This window comes from Gossypium raimondii, chromosome 12 (assembly GCF_025698545.1).
Source record: "Gossypium raimondii isolate GPD5lz chromosome 12, ASM2569854v1, whole genome shotgun sequence".
Classification (NCBI taxonomy): Eukaryota; Viridiplantae; Streptophyta; class Magnoliopsida; order Malvales; family Malvaceae; genus Gossypium; species Gossypium raimondii.
Window position 1 is genome coordinate 40,572,915 of NC_068576.1, and position 24,171 is coordinate 40,597,085.

The 24,171-nt window shown below is 34.5% G+C and overlaps 3 protein-coding genes and 1 pseudogene across 3 annotated transcripts; 2 read left to right on the forward strand and 2 right to left on the reverse strand.

Moving 5' to 3' along the window:
- Window positions 1–5,065: 5,065 nt before the first annotated feature.
- On the forward strand, window positions 5,066–7,073 carry LOC105764135 (F-box/LRR-repeat protein 4). The gene is made up of 2 exons (XM_012582620.2): window positions 5,066–5,522; window positions 5,846–7,073. Exons 1-2 carry the CDS (start codon window positions 5,180–5,182, stop codon window positions 6,736–6,738), a joined length of 1,236 nt encoding a protein of 411 aa, XP_012438074.1. The 5' UTR covers window positions 5,066–5,179; the 3' UTR covers window positions 6,739–7,073.
- A 2,863-nt stretch (window positions 7,074–9,936) lies between these two features.
- On the forward strand, window positions 9,937–14,570 carry LOC128035505 (alanine--tRNA ligase-like; annotated as a pseudogene).
- Window positions 14,571–15,572: 1,002 nt separating this feature from the next.
- On the reverse strand, window positions 15,573–16,827 carry LOC105764136 (putative GEM-like protein 8). The gene is made up of 4 exons (XM_012582622.2): window positions 16,593–16,827; window positions 16,406–16,486; window positions 15,999–16,273; window positions 15,573–15,912 (listed from the first exon to the last, which is right to left on the reverse strand). Exons 1-4 carry the CDS (start codon window positions 16,717–16,719, stop codon window positions 15,712–15,714), a joined length of 684 nt encoding a protein of 227 aa, XP_012438076.1. The 5' UTR covers window positions 16,720–16,827; the 3' UTR covers window positions 15,573–15,711.
- A 1,618-nt stretch (window positions 16,828–18,445) lies between these two features.
- LOC105764137 (uncharacterized) lies at window positions 18,446–21,457 on the reverse strand. Its single transcript, XM_012582624.2, has 3 exons — window positions 20,407–21,457; window positions 19,929–20,038; window positions 18,446–19,345 (listed from the first exon to the last, which is right to left on the reverse strand). Exons 1-3 carry the CDS (start codon window positions 21,286–21,288, stop codon window positions 18,751–18,753), a joined length of 1,587 nt encoding a protein of 528 aa, XP_012438078.1. The 5' UTR covers window positions 21,289–21,457; the 3' UTR covers window positions 18,446–18,750.
- Between the last annotated feature and the right edge of the window lie 2,714 nt (window positions 21,458–24,171).

The following is a 24,171-nucleotide window of genomic DNA, read 5'->3' on the forward strand; positions in this document are numbered from 1 at the left end:
AGTGTCATCAACTCCCAAGTCTTATTTTTATGAAGAGATTGTATTTCTTCATTCATAGCTTGCTTCCACTTTACATTATCAAGGTTACTTCTTGCTTCTGTGTAAGTAGAAGGAACATCATCATCTGCAATTTAAAGTGCATAGGCCACCATATCATCAAAGCGAGCAGGCATACGAATCTCTCTTCTGCCTTCTATATGTAATTGAATCATGTTGCTGTAGAAGTTCTTGGGTCGAAACTTCTTCATCATTTGTTCCTTCAATATTAGCTGGATCATTATTAACCTTTTCAAGCTCCACCTGAAGTAAAGTGCCACTGGTTTTGTTATCCTTTTGTGAATCCTTGTTCTTCATCATGGTTGATTCATCAAAAGTCACATCTCTATTGAAAACAATCTTCCTTGTATCAGGACACCAGAGACGGTATCCTTTTACTCCACCGGTTAAACCCATGAATAATGCTTTCTTTGCTCTTGGGTCTAACTTAGATTCTTTTACATGATAATATGCAGTGGAACCAAAAACATGTAAAGAATCATAATCAGTAGCAGGTTTACCAACCCACCTCTCCATAGGAGTTTTTCCATTTATTACAGCTGATGGCAACCGGTTAATTAGATGGCATGCATATGTAACTGCTTCAGCCCAAAATTCATTGCTCAATCTAGCATTGGACAACATACATCGAACTTTCTCCAGTATAGTCCGATTCATACGTTCTGCCACCCTATTCTGTTGTGGTGTATCTCGAACAGTGAAGTGTCGCACAATGCCCTCATCTTGACATACTTGTAGAAATGGATCATTCTTGTACTCAGTACCATTGTCTGATAGAAGTCGTTTGACCTTTCGACCTGTCTGAGTCTCCATTATCTTCTTCCATTTTAGAAATGCATCCAAAACTTTATTTTTTCTTTTCATTTGATACACCCATACTTTTCTTGAATAATCATCAACAAAAGTAACAAAATAGTGCATACCTCCCAAAGAAGCCACTTTAGTAGGTCCCCATACATCACTGTGAACGTAGTCTAGAATTTCTTTTGTATTGTGAATTGCTGAACCAAATTTTATCCTCGTCTGCTTGCCCAGAACACAATGTTCACAGAATTCCAATTTTCAAGAATTTGCGCATTTCAACAAGCCTTGCTTCGCCAAACTCTGCAAAGCTTTTTCACCAGCATGTCCCAATCGCATATGCCATAACTTGGTAGCCTCTGAATCTGCATCTTTCGCAGAAGCTGTTGATGTTGATCCAATAACTGTACTTACATTTAAATAGTACAAATTATTCCTTCTTGTTCCTTTCATCACCGTCAATACCCCAACTACTACCTTTAGTAATCCATCTCTTAAAGTGATTGTGAGCCCTTTAGATTCTAGGACCCCTAATGAGATGAGATTTTTCTTCAAGCTAGATATGTAGCGAACATCTGTCAAGACTTGAATTGAGCCGTCGTGATTCTTCAATTAGATTGTACCTACTCCCATTGTCTTACAAGCGCTGTCATTGCCCATAAAAATAACTCTGCCTTCTAGTTTTTTAATACTAGAAAACCAGTCATTATTAGGACACATATGATAAGTACATCCTGAATCCAAAATCCACACATCTGTATGACATGCCATTGCTATGCCAACCAAGCTAAAGTCTGACTCCTCATCATGCTCCGCTACACATACATCAGAAATAGCCTTGCCCTTTTGTAACTTATGACAATTCTTTTTCTAATGCCCTTTCTCACGACAAAAAGCACATGCATCTTTGGCAGGTCTCCCTTTGGACTTACTCCTTCTACCAGATTTGTTGTTGTGCGAACGACCTCTTACTGTTAAGACTTCTGTAGTTGTATCTCTGTGATCTTTTTTATCTTTCTTTCGAGTCTCAGATCCATACAACGCACTACAGACTGCATCAAATGTGATCGTATCCTTCCCATGAAGCAATGTGGTGGTAAGATGATCATATTCATCAGGAAGAGAATTCAACAACAGTAATGCCTTGTCTTCATCTTCAAATTTCTCATCCAAAATTAGCAAGTCTGTTAAAATTTTATTAAATAAGTTCACATGGTCATGCATCGACATACCGGGTGCATACGTGAATCAATAAAGTTTTTTTTTCATATAAAGCCTATTTTCAAGACTTTTTGTTAGAAACTTTTCCTCTAGTGTATCCCACAACTTCTTCGCTGATGTCTCCCTCATGACAAAGTACTTATGCTCTTTGGCCAAATATAGGCGAATTGTTCCACATGCCTATCTATTAATCTTAGCCCACTCCTTGTCATCCATCTTGTCAGGTTTTTCTTCAAGGGCTATATCCAGCTCTTACTGACATAAGACATCCAGGATCTCACATTGCCACATACCAAAATTATTGGTACCATCAAATTTCTCTACTTCAAATTTTGCATTAGTCACAGTAGTCTTTGTTGATGACGATACCTTTTCCATTTTTCTCCTCAATCCCAACTACTGTACGTGAACAGTACCGTGAACGATTGTATTCCCCAAGTACGAATCTAGCTTTGATACCAATTGTTGTGCGGAAGCGTGTAAAAGAGTAAATTATTGTACTAAAAAATCACACTAAGTTCAATTCCCAGGAAAGAGAGGTGGATCACAAGGATCGCTTAAGTACCAAGTCTTTCCTAGATAGAATATTCCTCAATCGTAATTTAATAGCACAATAAATCACTAAAATCACACTCACAATTCATGCAGAATAATACAATAAAGAACACAAGAATTTAACGAGGTTCAGCAAATTTTGCCTACGTCCTCGGGCACTACCAAATATATTTCACTCCAAAATACAAGTGAGAATTTACAAAGAGAGAGAGTGAGAGAACAATGCCTTAAGTAGAGAATGGCAAATATGAGATACAGAATGAGAGATGGTTATGCCTATTTATAGTTGAGGTTCAGGGATCAACTTGCAAAGTCACTTTACAATTAGGGACCAAATATTGCAAATATCTCAAATTTCTTATGCCAATATCTCGATACCCATATCTTTGACTTTCCAATATTTGATACCCATATCTTTGACTTTATTTGATACCCATATCTTTGACTTTCCATAAATATGGATGATTTCCAATACAATCTCAACAGCTGGACACTATAACTCCATCGTCTCGTCACATCACTTGTCCCATCTATTCTGACGATAGCCATTTCCAAAATATTTTCTTTACCTGCTATCTGTTCTGCTTTTATTTCTCCACGAAACCGCCTCAGTCTGGGTTCTTCAACCATCGTCCTTCCGGAGCAGATCAATTGTGATCTGAAACTACTCTCATTAGGTGCAAGTCCTCTCCCTTTTCTAAGGCTTCTTGCACAAGTTTATGGGCATAAACATTTTTTGATCTATGAATAAAGTGAAAATTAATTTCTTGAAAACGAGATTTTTTTCTTTGAATATCCCTAATAATCGCCCTAATAACTGATTTATCTGGTTTTGTTGTTTGGCATTTCTAGATGACTGTTCGTGAGTCCCCCATGATTGCCACCGAGAGTATACCCATTGAAAGTCCTAACGTAATGACCTGTAATCCTGCATATGCTTTTGCTGCAAACGGAGATGAAACGTTATTATGAAGGACGATCTTCGATGCTAGAATCTCGCCCATCAGACCCCGAACCACTAGACCCGAAGCCGATTTGGAGTTTCTTTTGTCAAAAGCTGCATCAAACTGAATCGTCACCCTCGTGTTCTCTTCTCGTTGTCTGTGGCTTCTATCTACATTGAAGGTAATCTTCCTTTCTTCCAAACCATCTAACTCTACCATATACCTTTGTATTCTCTGTTATAATTCCCTTCCCGTCGTGTTCTTCCCCTCATGTACTAGCTGATTCCTTGAACTCCAGATTAACCATAAAGTACAGCAAAAAAGTTAGCACTATTTACAAGTACCCCTCTTGAAAACCTAGGTAAGCCATACCCAAAAGCTTTGAATCGTGTTATTTATGACCCAATAAAGGTTTAAATTTTGCCATACCTCTATTATTGTAGGGCATTGCCGAAAGACATGATAACTATCTTCTTCCCAAGTACAACAACGAGGACATATAACATTTGTGGCCACTCGTTTATGTCTGAGATTTACTAGGGTAGGGATGTAGTTCCAGGAAATTCGCCATATTATGATTGTAATTTTTGATGGTAGCTGTAGATTCCGTAGTTTCTTGTAAAAGTCCTTAATTTCGGCTTGTATTAAGTAATTACTAGGACCGAAGTTAGCATCTTGTAATAGTTTAAAATTTTATTTTGTTTAAAAATATTTATAAATTCCAACTTAGCAATATTAAGGAAAAAAAATAAATAGAGTTTGTAATTGGACTAACATTTCAAATCCAAAGAAATTAAAACAACTCAGTATTTCAAATTTTAAAAAATTAGAAAGACTTTAGGCATATTTAACTTTTTTTTAAAATAATCAATTATAGCTTGCAATTGCTAAAAACATAAAAATCAAGAATTTGAGTATCTATATATTATTTTTTCTACAAAATTTGGTTTTAAATATTATATATAAATATTTCATCTCAAAAGATGAAAAATATCAAATTATATATCAAAATTTGAGTAATATTACCTATAAGGTGTAATGTGGTGGTTGTTCAGTTCACCTTTTAATTATGAGATCGAGGTTCGACCTCGCTAATGAGAAAAGAAGATATTTTATGGTCAATTGTGAGGGGATTAGTCAGGGCGATGGATGGAGTAATTGGTATTCAAAATTATTAGCATTTATCCGAACCAATTGATTGAATGGTATAAATAATTAAATAAAATAAATATGTTTTAAAATTTAAATAGCCAACAATCGTGGGCATCATTCGAATTTCGAACAACCTTTGTAACTTTACCAATTTCCAAATCATCGGACACCTTAACCGACAATTTTAACTTTTACTCCTGAAATGTTCAACATGCCCCTGTAACATGCACCGTCACTCCACCACCAACAAGGGCATTTCCGTAATCCCAGCACCGTAACCTTTGCGTTTCTCCTACATCTCCCCTCTGTCAACTTAGCTTATATACTATATTCCCTCTCTCATTTCATCTTACATATATAATTTATTATATTTAGAGGTTTCCATTCATTCAACCCTAATCCCCAAAATCCTCCGCCCTAATCATCTCTGTACAATTGGATCCAATCCAATGGCCGATGCTGTTGCGCCCCCGGTTTGCATAAACGACACATTGACGGACGACGAGTTGAGATCGATACTGTCAAGGCTGGAAAGTGATAAGGACAAGGAAGTGTTTGGTCTGGTCTGCAAGAGATGGCTGCATCTGCAGAGTACCGAGAGGAAGAAGCTCTCCGCTCGTGCGGGATCGCACATGCTCAGCAGGATGGCTGCCAGGTTCACACGCGTGCTGGAGTTGGACCTCTCTCAGTCCGTTTCCAGGTCTTTCTATCCTGGGGTTACTGACTCTGATCTTGCCGTTATCGCTGAAGGTTTCAAGTGCTTGAAGGTCCTCAAGTTGCAAAATTGTAAAGGTAAAAGTGTTTGCCTTGGGCTTTTATTTTCTTCTAATTGGCATTTCTTCTCTCTCTCTCTCTCTCTCTCTCTCTTTTATCTGTGGGGAAGGTTTTTTTATGGCTTTTGAGGGTTTCTTTTTTGTTACTGACAATAGTGCTTGATAATCCCAATTTGCAGGGTTGTAAGATGTTTGTTTTTGGTTCTGGTTTGATGGGTGTTTCTCTATTTTGAGTCTTTTTATATATGTATTTCAATTCCTTACATACCTGTTCTTTATCAAGTTATCCTATATTGCATTCTGAATTGGGGCAATTTGGCTTGCGTCCTCTATGTATTACAGCTATTACAGATAGAGGATTGGCTTTGATTGGTGGGGGTCTTCCTTCCCTACAATCTTTGGATGCATCATATTGCCGAAAGTTGACAGACAAGGGATTGTCAGCTGTTGCTGACGGTTGCCATGACCTGAGGAGCCTGCATCTTGCAGGCTGCAGATTTGTCACTGATGGATTGTTGTTTTCTCTCTCTAGGAATTGTAAGAATCTAGTGGAGTTAGGCTTGCAGGGATGCACCAACATAAGTGACTCTGGACTAGCAGATCTTGTAAATGGTTGTCAACACATTAGGTTTTTAGACATTAATAAGTGCAGCAGTGTTGGAGATGTTGGGATTTCCAAGGTTGCTGAGGTTTGTTCATCTTCTCTGAAGACACTGAAGTTGTTGGACTGTTATAAAGTTGGGGATGAGTCAATATTCTCCGTATCTAAATTCTGCAAAAATCTTGAAACTCTTATAATCGGTGGTTGCCGGGATGTGTCTGATGAGTCTATAAAGTCATTAGCTGCTGCATGTAAAAATAGTCTTAAGAATTTGCGGATGGATTGGTGCTTAAACATTTCTGACTCTTCGTTGAGCTGCATTCTTACACAGTGCAAGAACTTAGAGGCGCTCGATATTGGATGCTGCGAGGAGGTTACAGATGCTGCTTTTGAGGATTTAAGAAATGGGGAAATTGAGTTCAGCTTGAAGGTTTTGAAAATCAGTAACTGTCCAAAGATTACTGTTTCAGGAATCAATATGCTTTTGAATCAATGCAATTCTTTGGAATACCTTGATGTGAGGTCCTGCCCTCATGTAACTAAGGCAGGTTGTGATGAAGCCGGATTAGTTTTCCCCGAGTATTGTAAAGTGAACTTCACCGGTAGCTTAAGTGAGCCAGATGTTCTTGTTTAAGATCTTGACAATTTGAACCAGTTAGTACCGATGGAAGATACTGTCCCAAATTTACAACCGACCAGGTTTCAAAGCCAATGGGAGGGAGTGCCATAGCGACGGCTTTAAGCAAATTTCATTCCGAGTTCTTGTACATGTTATGCATAGAGGTTGGATCGAGCAATGCTTGTGTTGTTTTATCTGTTTATTATTTTGCTCGGATGTATATGTGTATTTTGCATGTATATTACTCCTTTCATGACTTTGTGGAATGAGGTAATTTGTTCCTACATCACCATTGATTTGTATCTGGCCATGACAATAAAAGTTGTGTAGCATCTATAAATTTTCTCCAACTTGCGTTCTTTCTCTGTAATTCATTTAGGACTAGAGAATAGAAAATCTATTCCATTAAGATCAATGAATAATTGGATACCATTTCACCAAAATCTAGATATCTGGTTGAATCTATTTTTCAATTTTTGGATGATTGGTAAAAGGTGAATCAAAGGATCAAAAATATCTTGCCCTCATTTAACGATGCTTCAAGGAAAAGGTAATTTAACTGCTACTGAAATACTTTGCAGACTCAACCTGGACTCACTACTTTCTACGATTAATACGTCTATTTCCTATGTCAACACAACTTTATCACTCGATCTGCTCCATAAGAATAAAGAAAAGTTATTACCATGAACCTAAACAAACTTGTAATGGTTAAAAAGATTTTAATAACACTAATGAATATGAAATAAATGTTGAATTACCACTAATCATTATAGCCGATTTAATTCTTGCTAATTCCCGATCTTTGTGAAATGATTTAATGTAAGATAGCATGTCAACAACAACCGCATTAGCCATTGAAGTACCACTCTTCACTTGCTAATAAGCATATATATTTTGAGCATCGCATTTGCTAGCATGTAAAATATTTTCTCACAAAGCACATGTATCAGGTTGCGAAAGTTAAAACCAAAATATCAATTGTATGAATATATATTTAAATCTTGATATAAAACGGATAATAAATAATAAACTATATATTCTATCAATAAAAAAATATAACTACGTTTAGTATATATGGATCATATGGATTTGAGCTTATTCCAGATTTGAAAATAACTTTACCAAAGTTCTTCATCTTCCTTTTAAATAGTCTTGTTGGCTTTTGCTTTATTTTCTTTTGAAAATAATATGATAATATTAATATTAATATTTAATAGACATATATATATATATATAAATTATCCAAAATAATGAAACGAACTTTTAAAATCATACCTTCCGTTTGCTATTTACTTGCGAATCCTATTGCTATCTTTTCTTGACGTAAACAACAGGTTTGTGAAATTCTTATCATCGAAATTCATTTATTGAAAATGAGCACAGTATTCTAGCAATATTTATACTTAAAAGTTCTTTTATTAACCATATTTTTCATCATGATAATAATTTTTCCCTTCATATGTTTCCGTATTTTCGCTTTTTTCTTTTTGTAATTGGGATGTTTCAGCTTTGGATTCAACTTCTTTTCCTTTACTTGTTTCTACAACTTCAATGACTCTTTTAACATATAAACAATTGTTTCTGTTAATATAATTTTATATAGATTACAATATGATTTAAATAAAATTTTAGAGAGCTCATTATCAGACCAATGAATTAGTTTACAATGATCTTCATATTTATCCATAAATGAACCGAACCCTAAATTAAAGAATATATAATAAGTTTGTACCTTATCATTCGGCTAGTAATTTAATTAGAGAATGATGATGTACCTTGATTTGTATTCTACCTCCTAGCTCAACTCGTGTTACGAATTTTCCACCAGAATTATATTGACCTCAATAATTCAATGAGCTATCCCTCCCGAAAGAGAGTATAGGTTTTCAACATGATTACTTGAAGATGTACAAACCACTATATTTTCTTTTATTGCCAAATATCCTTCCATATTAACTAGATCACGAAGATATAAGAAACTATTTAACAAATTATATGTTCTCAATGATATCATTATTAAATCTACCTTGTCCAAAATTGCTTTCCTTATAACATCAAGTGAAGAGCTTTTTAAAATTTAAATACTTTTATAAGTTATCACCTTATCACTAGAAATTTTGTAGGATGTTATCCTAGCAAATAAGTCTACCCTTTGTATTTTAGAATCGAAAATTCTAGAAACATCTTTGAGCCATTTTAATTTTGTTAAAGTTCCGACGACAATAAAAGCACATGTGGTGCCATGACTATTGAGGTCTTCTAGAAAATTAAAATCAACCAAACTGGTGATTTAGTTTAAACCTTTCTTTTGGTGTAATATTTCAAGAACCACAAATTTTTTTGTATTAAATATCAATTTAAAGAATCATTTTATTATAAAAATTAAATTAGTAATAACCAAATCAAAATACATACCTTTTAAAAGAATATTCAAATGATTAGTTTTGAAGATAGGAGAAGTTTATCTTCAAAATATTCATGATTTACATTTATACTATTATCAGTAATGCAATTATTAATTTCGACTTTTGCTCCACGAAACTTTTTCTTTGTCTTGAAAGCATTTTCTTTCTTCTTCGTCTATAATAAATTTTCGAATTTGAACATGCATAGAGCAACCGATATAATTTACATTAATAGAATGGTTAGTAATATAACATAATTATTCAAATTTAATTTAATATTAGACACAAAATTTAAATTTTAATTCTAAAACTAAAAAAAAATGCATTTGATATATTTTTCATTCATATATCACTTCTTTCAAATTTATTAAAATAAGATATAATGTTATTTTACACTATAATATTTACCTCATTTTCATAAATGTATTTTGGGCTGCAACATGTTGTCACTGTCAATTGTCAAACAAAGCCAAATTATTATGATCTTATAGCAAACCATTTGAAAACACGCACATATACATAAATTTCCAGTGGCATACCCACCATCAGAAATTTAGTACTTGAAACTTTTAACAACAAAAACTTGAATACTTAATTTGACTTGTTTTAACTCTTTTAGTTTATCACTTAGCACCTTAGTTATTTACTTTGCAGTATGATTCAAATTATTGCTAAATTTGATCCAATGTTGGGGCTATCAATGCTGACCATTTGAGAAAAATTGAGTCTATTGTGAATGAGCAAATCAAAGCTGAGTTAGATGTATATTCAAAGGAAACAACACTTGCTGAAGCCAAGCGTATCAATGGTTTGCGAGCTGTCTTTGGAGAAGTATAAGCTTAAGCATTTTCTTCATTCTGTTGTTTCTAATTTGGCTTCGAACATTCCTTCTTTTGTCGCACATGGAGGATTCATCCTTCTACAAGGGCGTAGCATACCGATTTCCCTTCCATTTTGAAAATTTATTTTGTTGCTTTACAGAAAGTGGCCTCTTTAAAAACGAGTGTGGATTCTGAATCAATTCCTACTGCCAAAAAAGCTGTCATTAGGGGCAAGATTGCGCAACTTCAGGTATCTCGGCTCATCTGTAAACACCATCAAATTTAGTTTTCATCACCTCAGCTTGAGAAACCATGTTCCTTTTAATTGGTTTGTTTTATCATAATCAACTGAAAAAAGCACAAAAGAACATTGCTGAAGAAAATATGCAGAAAACAGTCATAATAGCAACTGAATTGGATGAGCTTGCTGCCAAAGAGGGAAAATGTAACCTTTCAAACTTGATCTAGATTTTATGGCCGAATCCTAAATGTTACATTAGTCGCCGAATGGTCAAGTAAGAATGTTTGATTTATCGTTATTTTAAACAATTTTTCGAAAAACTTAACGTGGTTGCATTAAATTTAATAAAATCACCGATTTGTTAGGTTATTTATAATTTTAGTCCAATTTTATTCAAAAGATGCATTGTTTGAAAATAAAATGTTAGTACAAATATCCGGTGAGGAAAATCTTGAACACACAAATGAAACTCAAACAGAAAAAGAAGAAATAGGATAAGGCTCTAAGGCGTGTATCAAGCCACTATCTTTAAGGTTATATTCGCCCTCACCTATCTTCGGTGTGCAAAAAGAGTTTCAAGCAAATTAACCTCGAGGATACAATGAAGCCAATGACTATTTGCGTTTTGCATTGACGAAAGTAGTCCTCTAAGCACTGAGCAATTTATAACAAGAAACTCAATTTCTACAAAAAATTTCTGCAGTAATTCTTTATAGAATAATCTAATAATATTAAAAAAAATAGAGGAATGATAGAAATAATATTAGAACTTGTTGGTGCGATTTCCAAATGAAATCACATTCCTATTTATAGGAATTTTCATGTCTCTTCATAGAGACATCTTTCAATAGGTGTCTTTTCCGAATAATAATATTTTTATAAAGAGACATAGTTATTCATTTAATATTGTCAAAAATCAAGTGATATGACTTTTGAGCAATAATCAAAAGATTTAACATTTGATTAATTACACCATTTCATTTATAGTTATTGGAACACTATAAAAATTTAAAAATATTCCAACAATCCCCCTCCCCCATTTTCAAAATATTTTAGATTTTGACATTCTTGGAAATCAATTTGCATAAATGAAGATGTTTTACAACTGAACCTTCATTTAGTGAAAACATGCTAAAGTTAATAGAAATTGCATTGTAGACTAAGCTTTGAACCAGCTATTCCATTTGATTAATCGAACACATCTCACGCAATGATTTCAACATCGGTCAATGCATAGTATCCAGGGACACTATTATGGCCATGTGTCTGTGTCCTCTTTTCATGAGTGCTGTCAGAGCCAAGCCCTTGAGCTCTTAGAAGCGGCCACACTTCCACTCACATACATCAAGAGTGTTCCCGTAATTATAACACTAACATATTTATGTTATGAGTCCATTAAGAGTACATTACTCATCCTTCCCTTATCATTACAGGTACCTAACACTTTAATCTTAGGATGGATTCATTTATAATGTTAATAGTCACATACTAGTGATGTACTTTGTCTCATTGAACTTAAGACTTGACATTATACCAAATGTTGAGTCAAGTTTCCATCATGGGTGACTCTAATTAATGGGCTTGGGTCCCATCCCTTTTGAGGTATGGTTGACTGCATCTCTAGCAAGACTTTTTGTCAAAGGATTCGCTAAATTTTCACTTGACCTCACATAATTAATAGTGATCACTCCATCAGAGATTAATTGTCGGGCATAGCTGTGTCTTAATCCAATGTGTCTAGACTTTCCATTATATACTTGGCTATATGCCTTTGCTAGAGTAGCTTCACTATTACAACGGATAGAAATAGGTGAAATTGGCTTAGGCCATAGAGGTACATCATAAAGAAAATTTCTTAACCATTCTACTTCTTTAGATGCAACAGGTAATGCAATAAATTCTGCTGCCATGGTGAAATCAGTAATACATGTTTGTTTCTTGGAACCCCAAGAAATGACTCATCCACCAAGAATGAAGATCCATCCACTAGTAGATGCATGATCTTCCAAACTTTTAATCCAACTAGCATTCGAATACCCTTCTAAAATTGAAGGATATCTATTATAACACAATCCATAGTTAATAGTTTACTTTAAGTACCTAAGTACTCTATTCAAAGCTTGCCAATGCAAACTACTTGGATTACTTGTATACCTACTCAAATTTTTAGTCTTGTACAAGTCATTATGTGCATAAGACAACCAATTAGACTTGTATATTTCAATTGATCAATTTTCCTACCAGCATTAGATGCTAATTTTATTTGAGGATCCATGGGTGTAGGTGCTGGTATACAATTGAAAAGATAAAACTTTTTAAGCACCTTTTCAATGTAATGTAATTGTGATAAAGCTATAGTGCTTTCCTCTTGGGTTATTTTAGTCCCAAGAATAATATCTGCTATACTCATATCCTTCAGATCAAAGTTGTTTGACAAGAATTTCTTTATGTTTTCTATTTGTTCCAAATCCGTGCAAAAAATGAGCATGTCATCTACATATAAGAAAATTATGACACCTTTTCCATTTTCAAAATTGCTATATATGCACTTATCAGATTCATTTATTTTATAGCCATTAGCTAAAACAACCTTATCAAACTTTTGGTGCTATTGGTTTGGTGCTTGTTTAAGTCCATATAGAGATTTAACAAGCTTACATACCTTATACGCCTGTCCTGGAACAACAAACCTTCTGGTTGTTCCATGTACACTTCCTCTTCCAATTCACCATTTAAAAATGCAGTTTTAACATTCATTTGGTAAACAACCAAATTATATATTGAGATAAGTGATATTAAAAGTCTAATTGTAGCAATTCTTGCTACTGGAGCATAGGTATCACAGTAATCAATACCTTATTTTTGTAGAAAACCTTTGGCTACTAATCTTACTTTAAATTTATCAATGGTTCCCATTAACCTTCATTTTCTTTTTGAAGATCCATTTACAACCTATAGGTTTGGAACCTGGTGGAAGATCAACTAAGATCCATGTTTGATTTTCTATTATTGAACACATCTCATCATTTATTACTTCTTTCCAAAAAACAGAGTCTTGAGATTTCATTGACTCTTGAAATGTAATAGGATCAAATTCCGTATTATAACAATAAGGTATCTTATTGCACATACTTTTTTTCACATTTTCCTTCTACAAGAAACATAATAAAATCTTGTCCAAAATCTTTGACCTTTTTAATCCTTTTATTTTTTCTTAATTCTTGACAAGATTCATCATTATTATTAATTTGTTCCAATGGAATCTCATTCTCATTTGAAAAATGAACCAATTGTTATGTTTGTAATTGTCTTGAAATAAAATTAAATCTATTTTCATCATGGCGACAAGAGTGGTGGTTGATCACCATGGCGGTGATAGAGGAGGAAAAAGGAGGAAGCAGTGACGACAACAGTGAAGAACAAAAGGTGGACAACAATAATTCGGCCTCGACAATGAAAAAACTGATCAAAAGAAATAAAATGAGAGGAAGAGGACCACTAGGAGCGACAATAATGGTGGAAGAAAATAGGAGAATGGAAGAAAGGGGAGGTGGGGAACAGAGAAGAGAAGAGAGCTAGAGAGGGGGACAACAATAGGGGAAAAGAGAAAAAAACTCAACATAGAATTATTTTAATCCTTAAGAAAAGAATGAACTTTGACCATTTTTTAGGAGCGGATGGCACAGACTTAAAAGAAAAAAAATTGCAGACAAAGGAAATTGAACTCAAGCCTCAAGGATACTTCACTAGTTCTTAACCATTAAGCCAATTACTTCTTTTTACTATAATTTTACAATTCCATCGATTAAAAATTTGAGATGACAGAAAAACCTTCCTTCTGTATCACCTGGATTGATGTTGGTTTAGATGTAGCTGCTCTACGCGAAACAGTGTCAAAAGTTATTCAGCAGAAGGTTTCTAGCTAATGTTGACCCTTACTTTTAATTAATTGAATCTTTTTATCGAAGTTTGCTTCACACGTTTGTTGCGAATTAATAAACAAGAAATGCCAGTTATGGTTTTCAGTATCGATGAAACTACAAACAAGGATGTTGTTTATGCTGGTGTACCGGAGAAATCTGAAGGGGAAGTGTGGTAGAGGCAAGGGTGGTTTGTCTACAGGACATGTTGGTAACTTATTTCAAAATTCGGTTCTGTAAGAACTGTTTGGATTCTTAGCACTTAAATCTTGAATACTGTTGCATGTTGTTCTTTAGACTCCAAACTCCTTGGTGTTTTGTGATATTTAAGTTGGCTTGCAACCCCCATCTTCTGTAATTAATGGAAATGTATGTTCCATTTCAGGGAACGGATGCATCACGTGTTAATGAGGCTATTGATTTGGCAACTTCATTTGCGTCAATGAAGTTGAGATGATAACTGGTTTTCCAAGCTTGTACTCTGCTAATGGAGGAGGGATTGTTGCTGCTAAATTTTATCATAACAGCAAAATATACGTTATCCTAATGCATCCCCGAGCGAACTACTGATTATTACACTCCACAATTATTTCTGCCATTAAATTGTTTCTTAACTTACTGACGTTATGCAATCACATTACTAAGTGGTCAAATGGTTTGACGCCATAAGCCTAGGTCACCTCAGGTAGTACGCGGTGGTTGAGGTTTGTTGTGGTGATTAATAAGTCAGGCTCGTTTATTTGCCAAATTGAGGGGTTTCCCCAGAGGGTTCTAGTACTACTCATGGAACCGACTGCCCAGACCGCTTGTACTATTCGTAGAGTTGACCATTGCTGTCCCATTAGGATCTAACAACTATAATATGTTCAACTTTCAAACAAAATATTAAAAAAATAAATATAAAAAAATACAGGACAATTTTCAATGCTACTTGTGAAATAATATTAGTATAGTAAATATTAACTCAGATTAATATCATATGATAATTTGGGTAATTATTTGATACACCATCAGCAGAATTTTTTAGACTTCACAAATCAATTGAGGGTGCGACAAGTGTAATTCATTTATGTAATTACCTTTTTTATACTTTTTACTACACCTTATAATACACTTGTTAAATTCTTAACTTGTTTGTAGAATCTAAAAAACTCGATTTATTTTTTTCTTTTTAGAATATTTTATATATAATTGAACGTCCATGTTCACATGCATTATGCGATGCTGGAGGTAAAAGACTCGTTATCGATAAAAAAGATTTACTGATTCAAATATCTTGGTCATGCTTGAGATCAGGTATTGTTCTTGTGGATTATTTTTGGTTTAATGTGTTCACAGGGAGTTCAAACTCATCAAGATGGTCAATCCGATCATATTAAGATTGGAGCCGGCCATAGTCACCCATGACCATTATAAGGAAACGCATCCTATATATTAGTGGATATGGAGCCTTGGGGGATTGAAGAATTAAGGAGCCTATATATTGAATCAACAACAAAAACTTTTTACATTTCTAAGGCTGATGGTTTTTTCCTGGTTTCATCAACAATAAACAACTTGATGAAAACAGAGGATAAATAAATAATTTTGTAAGCCACCTAGAAAGTGACTTGTTCATCCTCTACTCTTTGGGATACTACTGCCTGTTGCAGAAACTTGAAAGCTTTCTGATAATTCAAGAAACCCATAAACCAGAAATCAAAATCATCAACTGTCACAATTTCCATGTACTTCTGAGATGGTTTCTTCATGTTTTCACTCTCATTAACTCCCTTGATTTTCTCAAGTGGAATCAAAACCTGCATCCAATTTGACACCACAACGTGAGATGATGCCATTACAGGGTGCAAAATTATGAAGACAGAGAGGCAATCATATATGATACCTTGTAATGTACTCTGACAAAATCTCCATTCGAAGAAGGGATTTTGATGGATCTATCGCTACAAAAGGCGACCTTTGCAGAGGAGATGAAAAGAAGGCCTGCTATAGGACCTGACGTTGTGAATAAATAGCATTGGCAAGCCTTCAACAGCTTCTCTCCTTCTTTCACACTAAATAATTGTTTGAAAATTTTCTCCACCCCTCCTACTTGAAGAATTCTTGCCCCCAAACTCAATTTTCCCTTCACAGTTTCACTGATCTTGGGCCCCAGTCTCACTGCAAATTTCACAAGTAATAAACCAAAAAAAAAAAAAAAACATTAGCTTTCATGTCACCATGATCTCATGTACTCCAACATGAGTGTCAGATACCTATAAGCTTTGAATACGGTACTAATATGTTTCTTACCATGTTCTCGGATTCCATGTGCTAAACTATCAGCTTTCTTCCCTAGCTTGTTCATTCTTTTAAGTACAAAATTCCCTTTGCCTGCAATTCCAAAACTTTCCCATTAGTATTGTGAACATCTTGGCTGTAATGAATTTTCATATCCATCATTGACACAAATTAATTAAGGGTTAAGAGCAAAACTTACTTGTCCTGAACGTTGCAGACCCTTCAGCATCAGGTAAGTATCGTCTCGGGGTTCTCTCAACTCGATATACGATTGATTTCATTGGAACTCCAATAACTTGTTCTAGTAGCTGGTTCTTCATCTTCATGAATGAAATTTGAATCCTAGATTTTCTGGTTTTCTCTTTGGGAATACTTCAATGATAAAATGGAGAGATGGTTTGTGATTATGGATGAATGTTGTAGATTGGCAGATGGTATTTAAAGGGATACAAAAGGGGGTAGTTGGTTGAATTCCAAACTTTATTGTAAAATGATAATAATATTTAAAACAAAAGATTTGGTTTCTTTAAGAAAAAGATGCTGAGGAAATGAAAGTTGCGTCCAACTGTATGATTTTAATTTTGTACTAAATACCTAACCAAGAAAATGTTAAGTTGCTCCATTTCTTGAAATTGACAGTTTCATATTTATTTATGATTGCGTGAATAAGATTAAATTTGGCTTATTTCACTTCACTTATTTAGCTAAGCAGCCCATATATTTGTATTCCTTCGTCGTGGGAACTTTCCCGAAAGGTAAACGAACAGTTGCGAAATGCCGCATGATTAAGGGGGCGAGATGAGCTACCACCACCCCAGAAAAGTGTGAATATGTTTAAGGACATTTTAGATTTTATTTATTCATTTTGCCAAAAATAATAGAACAACTGTCTACCTATAAAATATTCAGGTTGTTTTTTTTTTTTAAAGTGTGTGAAAAATAGAGATGATGAATTGAGATAAGTTATTAAAATGTCAAAAATTAGCAACAGAAGCAGACGTCATGGATTGGCATGTAAATGACAGGAAGAGGATGTGGATTTGAAACTTTCTGAGTTGGCATTGTAACTTTCTGATGTTTGCTCACCTTTACTGCTAAGATAAAGGAAACATGCAATTTGGTAGCCAATTGGAAACCTTAACCAAACAAATTGCAGACCCAGAATGATCTATATATGCAGTGACTTCATACTGACTCAGTGATGCTTCAAGTTTTTAGACATGTCATACGTAGACCATGTGGGATCAACTATCATAGTACCAACTGCCACTACCATCTTTCCTTTTAGCATGTTAGGATTAAATTTTTGGTTTAGGAATTTAATAAGATTTTTAAAATTATTAGGATTTAGAATGATCAAATTGGAGAATTTTGACTAAATCTACGAATGTACATGACTCGCAACTGTTTGGGCGAGGACTAAAATTTTAAAAAAGTACAAATACTAAAATTAAGCAATTCGAAAAGTACAGAGACTAATAGTAGAATTTAACCAATTTGTTAATGAAAAAGTAGAATAATGCAATTTGGTCACCTATATAAAAAATTAATGCGAAGTTCAATGAGCTATAAATGTAAATTATCCGTTTCTACAAATACAAATACCCAGAATTTATCCATGTGACTTTTCTTTTGTTAAAGGTCGTAGTCAAATAATTTGTTCTTTCTTTTCCCCAATTTTTCCTTTTTATCAGTGGAAAGATATCGAAAGCTGACTGACGTAAGAGGGTAGCAAAATTGGGAAACTTCTAAATATTATGTATGATATAGGAAGAAACCTATTTTGAAAAGCTGATTTGTTAAGCATAAAAGCTTGATTGGTCAAAACAAAAGAGGCAAACCTAACCAAGCAACAATCCATGTGCTTATCTTTAATACAAATCTTTCTAGCTTTCTTTTTTAAATCTTCAAACCCAAATCCTGAGGTGGAAATGAATGGACAGTAGGCCCATGCTGATTGAAGATTGCCTCACCTGCTTTCCATTGCTCCAAATCACCATAACTTAAACTATGTTTTGCTTAACATTAAAGAAACACAACACAACAGGACGATGATGGAATCACAGGCCGGTTTGTCAACTTTAAAAAACATACCATATGACAAATGTAATGTTGGTTGCAACATGATGGCATGGCAGTAGGAGTACATATATCCTGATTCTTCAATGCATCCAACAAAGTAGTTTACAAAGCAACAAAAGAGTAGAAGTCCCTTACAGTAGTTAAGTCTCGAACAAATGCGCCTTGTCCGAAAGGGACATTGGCACTTGCTTAGCCCCACACCTTACCGACTCTGTTTTAAGAGTTCGACTCCTGATCAGTTGTTTTTATCAGATTTGTCATCCTTGTTCTTGTCTTCAATTCTCCGAACCCGAACATGAAGGTTGAGTGAATCTCGGCATTGCCTTAATTGCATCCACAACTTTCACCATTTGCATCTGACACCCACCCTTCACGAGGACTACATCATTCATATTCAAACAGTTCAAGATTTTAGGAATAAGATTTTCTGTTTCAACAGCACGTACAGCCTTCATCTTCTTCATTAAATTCATATTATCAGCTGCTAAATGAAACCTCTGCCCAGCAATGGCAACTACATCAATACAGGCATCAAGACAATAGTTTAATACCTCCTCATGATACTCTATCTCATGAGTACCTAGTTCAAACATGTCCCCAAGAATAGCAACTCTTTTTCCATCACAATCGATGTTTTTCAACGTGTCGGTGCCGGCTTTGACGCTAACGGGATTGGCATTGAAAGCGTCATTCACTATCTTAATGCCACTTTTAGCTACAACAAACTCGGACCTCATACTAACAGGAATGTATCGAGATAAGGATCTTCCAACTTGAGAAAGAGGAACACCCATAGAAGTTGCAACTGCTGCTGCTGCACATGCATTGACAGCCATATGCAGACCCAAAGTCGGAATCACAAACTCCACCCTAGATATGAAGCCAATAAGCTGTTTATGAATCAAAGGCATAAATAGTTTCAAGTGATTTATATCAAATAAGGATGTAATCCTAGAAAAGAAGCCCAAACTACAGAGTACAAACCTAAACATTCTGCATGTTTTGGTCTTTATGAAATAGTTGTTGATAAGGAAAAGTTACAATTTACCCAAAAAAGAAAATTGATATCTGGTTTGAGTCCTAGCTCTTAGATCTCATTTGCCACTAATTTTGTTACTTTGCATTCCATTTATAATTATATTCCAATATAATTTTAATCACCATTGATAGATAGGCCCTACTCTTGTGAATGGTGATGATGAATGTATTGAACAATAGCACAACCCTTTCGTACCAACTGATCATTCACTTCAGTTTCGAAAAGTGGATTTCAAAGCAAGAATGCAACTGTTTTTGTCAAAATCTCAACTCTAAAAGGGAACCATTCATTGAGAGAAAAATTCCTGCTTTTCAATTGACTTTTCCAGAGTTGCCCCAAATAATTAGCAAGGATCTATTCATTTCAAACACTCTTTGGTCCAAGAGTGGTTCAATTTGAAAAAGAAAAACTTACATCTCCATGTTTTTCTGTAAGACAACTTGAACTCCAACACCGCCACCACTGCCTACCCTTTCTGCTGCTACCAACCGAACATCAGACTCCAAACTCCGACCAAAAAGCACCTGACGCACAGGAAAAAGTCAAACTACAGGGCCAGCTACGATGGAAGGCAAAAAATAGAAACCACATTATTGACTGCCAAGATTAACTGGAGAAACATACAGCTTAGACAGTCCAAAGACTTGGACTCACCTTTTACCATGAAACCATTTAAAAGCATGCTGCTAATAATTGCTTGAATACTTTGACATGTCTATAGTAGGGCAGGGGGAAGAGCCCAAATGTTAGTATCTCATACACTGTGGCTCTTAGAAAGCATAAGCTAATGCCAATGCAGTGTGTAATGTTACATATAATAGGTTTCTAATAGTTTAACTGGCATGGATAACAAGTGTTGGAAGAACACGATTAGAGCACAAGCCTATCTTACCCTTCTAGCTCCTTGTGGAACTGGAATGCTCTTGACAAAAGGATCATCAGCATTGGCTACACATATATCTCCTGGCTTTGCTTCTTGGAACATCTCCCCTTTAGCCATTGCAACTCCCTCCAAGCTTACAAGATTCTCCAAATGAGCAGTGGCCACTTTAAGAATCACTCTAATATCAGGCCTCCCTAGCCGTGTCAATTCCAATAACTTTCCTTTCCGATTCATTCCCATCTCCAAAACTGCTATCCCTGCATCCCTAGGAATCGTTATCAATGAGAGAGAAACCCCGAATGTATTATTCCAGTGCTCATAACTATGATAAACTTTACTCCCTAAACTCTCAAGCGCCAAAGCTATCATAGCTTTTGTGCTAGTTTTCCCAACACTTCCCGTAACTGCTACCACTTTACCGACAAACCTGTTCCTTGCAAATGCTGCCATCTTCAGCAATGAACTAACAGTGTCGCCATCAACCTGGACGAAACCCATTTCCCAATTCTCGCAAACACGGTTTCCAATTACCCCGACGCATCCACTTTTCGATAAATCAAGGGTTATAAAATCATGGGCATCAACATTTTCCCCGGTAATGGCGAAGAACCATTGGCCGGGTTCTATGGTTCTGGTATCAATTGAAATGGTTCCTGGAGGACCCCATTTTACAATCCTGCCACCGACAGCTTGGGCTATGTCGGTGACAGTCCAAAGTGGGGAATTTGAAGGAGCACAGCGGGTATTTTGGGCACTGCAGCTGCAAGTTTTTGAGGTGTTTTTCCAGGTCGTAGGTAAAACTAGAAGCTTTACATGGTGACGGGTAGTTAAGGACTTTGAAATGGAAGGTTTTGTGAGAGAGAAAGTGTAGGGAAATGGAAAGGCAGCCATGGAATTGAAGCTCAACTGTAGTTTCAAAAATTTCTGTAGTCCAAGCTAACAAGATTGTACTGGTTTTAATAGTTTTTGGAATCCACAATTCTTGGCATAGTATGGAGTATATATGGAGTAATCCTCGAATTCCTAAAGCTACAAGTGTATTAGAATAAATGGTATCAGCTACCATGTGGATTATTGTTGCCCTGAAAGAACAAGGGCAGCATTAAAAGCGGGAAAAGCTTTCGATTTTAGAAAATACCATGGATGGATGGAATCGAATTAAATAAAATAATTTTAAGTTAATCGAGTTGAATAATCTTATTTATTATTTTAATTTGAGTGAGATAAAGTTCAATTAAATCGAATATATTTATTTGAGTTAAATTAAAAAATAGTTTTGAGTCCTGTTTTGTCCACTATTAATTTTCATCCTCTCATAATTTATTTATTACGAATTAGTTTATTTGCTTGCTTAGTTGTTTCAGATTATACTGATTCTTGTCATTATGTATTTTAAAATTAAAAATATATTAAATGTAAAAAATATGATTATTTTAATGAAATTAATACCAATATAAAATTTTAACACGGATATTTTATACTTAGAATGTTGATAAAAATCGGGAGTGGATTTTTTTTTTAATTTTAATTTTTCACAAAATTTCCTCCACATTGTTATACATTTAAATAAACAACTATCATTTTAATCACACCAAATGGGAGGAATCCTAATAAATGGGATATTTGTATTGCTTTTGCCCTTTTTCTCTAGTGATGCAGCAGCGAGACCAAAAATTGAAGGAAAGCATTCTCCAACAGCAAAAAATAAGAACATCCAAAAAAAAAAATAATGACAATAAATTCCAAAAACACAAGTAATGTTTTCAAACGCCTTTTGTCAACAAAGATAGCTTTAGTCGATTACGGGTGTCCAGCAGCATGATGATGCAAAACTCGACATTTGACCCCCTCCAGATGTTGGCTTTGAGCAACTCAATTGCTGGCAATGTTGAAAGCTCATAATTCTAAGCTTCAATGGATGCATGGTTTTTTATGAGTGTCAAAAGGAAGGAAAAGAATAAGGTGAAAGTGGTGACTATTTCGTCAATTGACGGTGGATGTTTCACTTTCACTAACTCCTTCTGCAATTTTTTATTTCATTTTAATACTTATGACAACCTGAATGATTATTTAGGTCGTAATTTATGATTAATTAAATAAATTCTGTTGATGTGAGTTTGTCGGTTAAAATTAAGTTATTCTTGTTCTTAATCCTGCCGTTTGTTAAATCTTAAGTGTTGAATTATAAAGTTATTTATTGGTTAGGGAACTAATTTCAAACAATTTGTCTCTTGATTACCAAATAGGTAGGGAGAGATTAGCTGCCCAGTCTTGAGTCAACAACGAAAACTAATTTAGCAAAGGCATTGAAGATATCATTGTGTTGATGATCATATTTATGAATCAATTAGGGATTTTACCTTGACTAAAGCTTCTTCTCATTTATTTTATTTTACCACTTCTTTTTAGTTACTTTTAATATTATTTTAGCTTTTAATTTTAACCCCCTCATTTTTAATTTACTTGAGAAATTAAGTTATTACTGGATCCTGTCACTGTGTAATAACCTTTACTTGTCCCGATGATTAGTACCGATAGGGGATGCTACCAGAACACTTTCTTAACATCTACAAAAAATTTTCTTTTAGTAAAACACCATTTTGTGACTTAGTAAAAATATTTTAAACTCACTCTCATCATTTAGAAAGCTTGAATACGTTTTTAAAATTATTTTGAAACATTTCATAGATGTTTGGACATGTCCAAAACTTAAAACAGGGTTCTAAAGGTTTAAAACAATTAAAAAAAATACAAGTTATATAAGTCTTGAGACTTGACATGTAAGTTTCGATACTTAGCACCAAAGTCTCAAAACTTGTAAGGTTTAATGTAACTTTTTATCAACTAAGTAAGGTTTAATGTAGCTTTTTATCAACTAACTTGTCAATCTCGATACTTAAAGAGTCTAGTCTCAAAACTTGATGCAAAGAACCTCAAAATTAGTTCAAAAACATTTCAAATCATCCCCAAACATTATATCAGTAAGTTTTCAAACATGGATAATTCAATTTATAAGTCAATGGCTATAGAGACTTTCAAATAGGATTCAAATGGCACTTAATTTCACAATTCAAAATATTTGCAAATTATTTTAATAGTCCAAGTCTCTATGTACATGTCAAAATACAAATAACAATTACAACCTCAATCTTAAATGGTGATGCGACGATCTCAAGTTAGAATCATAAGTTTCTAGATAAGTCCACAACCTACACAACCTACACGTTTAAACAACTAGCGCGTGAGTACAAAGAGCTCAATAAATACATAAGGATAAACTTACTTATTCTACTCATTATTACTGTTGAACCCACTAGAAGTGATTTTTATCGATTTCATTCATGCCACTATTTAGTGTTACAAGCAAATTCTTTTTGTGATATCGAATTATAAAGGCTCACCTTACGTATTTATGATTTATTAGTCAACTACATTAAGGAGTTCATATATGAGTGCATATTAAACATGATTTAAATAATTAGAGTTAAATGGGGTCTCATACAAGATTAGAATACAAATCTAAACTCTTTTAATTTTGTATTTTTGCTTTGAAGTTAACATGTTTCAAGATAAAGGTCTTCAAGTCTCGAGACTTGGTCTCAAGATAGTCATCTACTGTTTTACTATTTTAGTTTCGATGTTTAAATGTCTCGAGACAAGGGGTCTTGTCTCTAGACTTGGAGTATGGCAAATTTTATTTAGCTTTGATGTCTCATTATCTAGAGACAAATGCCACTTGTCTCGAGAACTAGATGAGATTGTTTTCGAGACTAG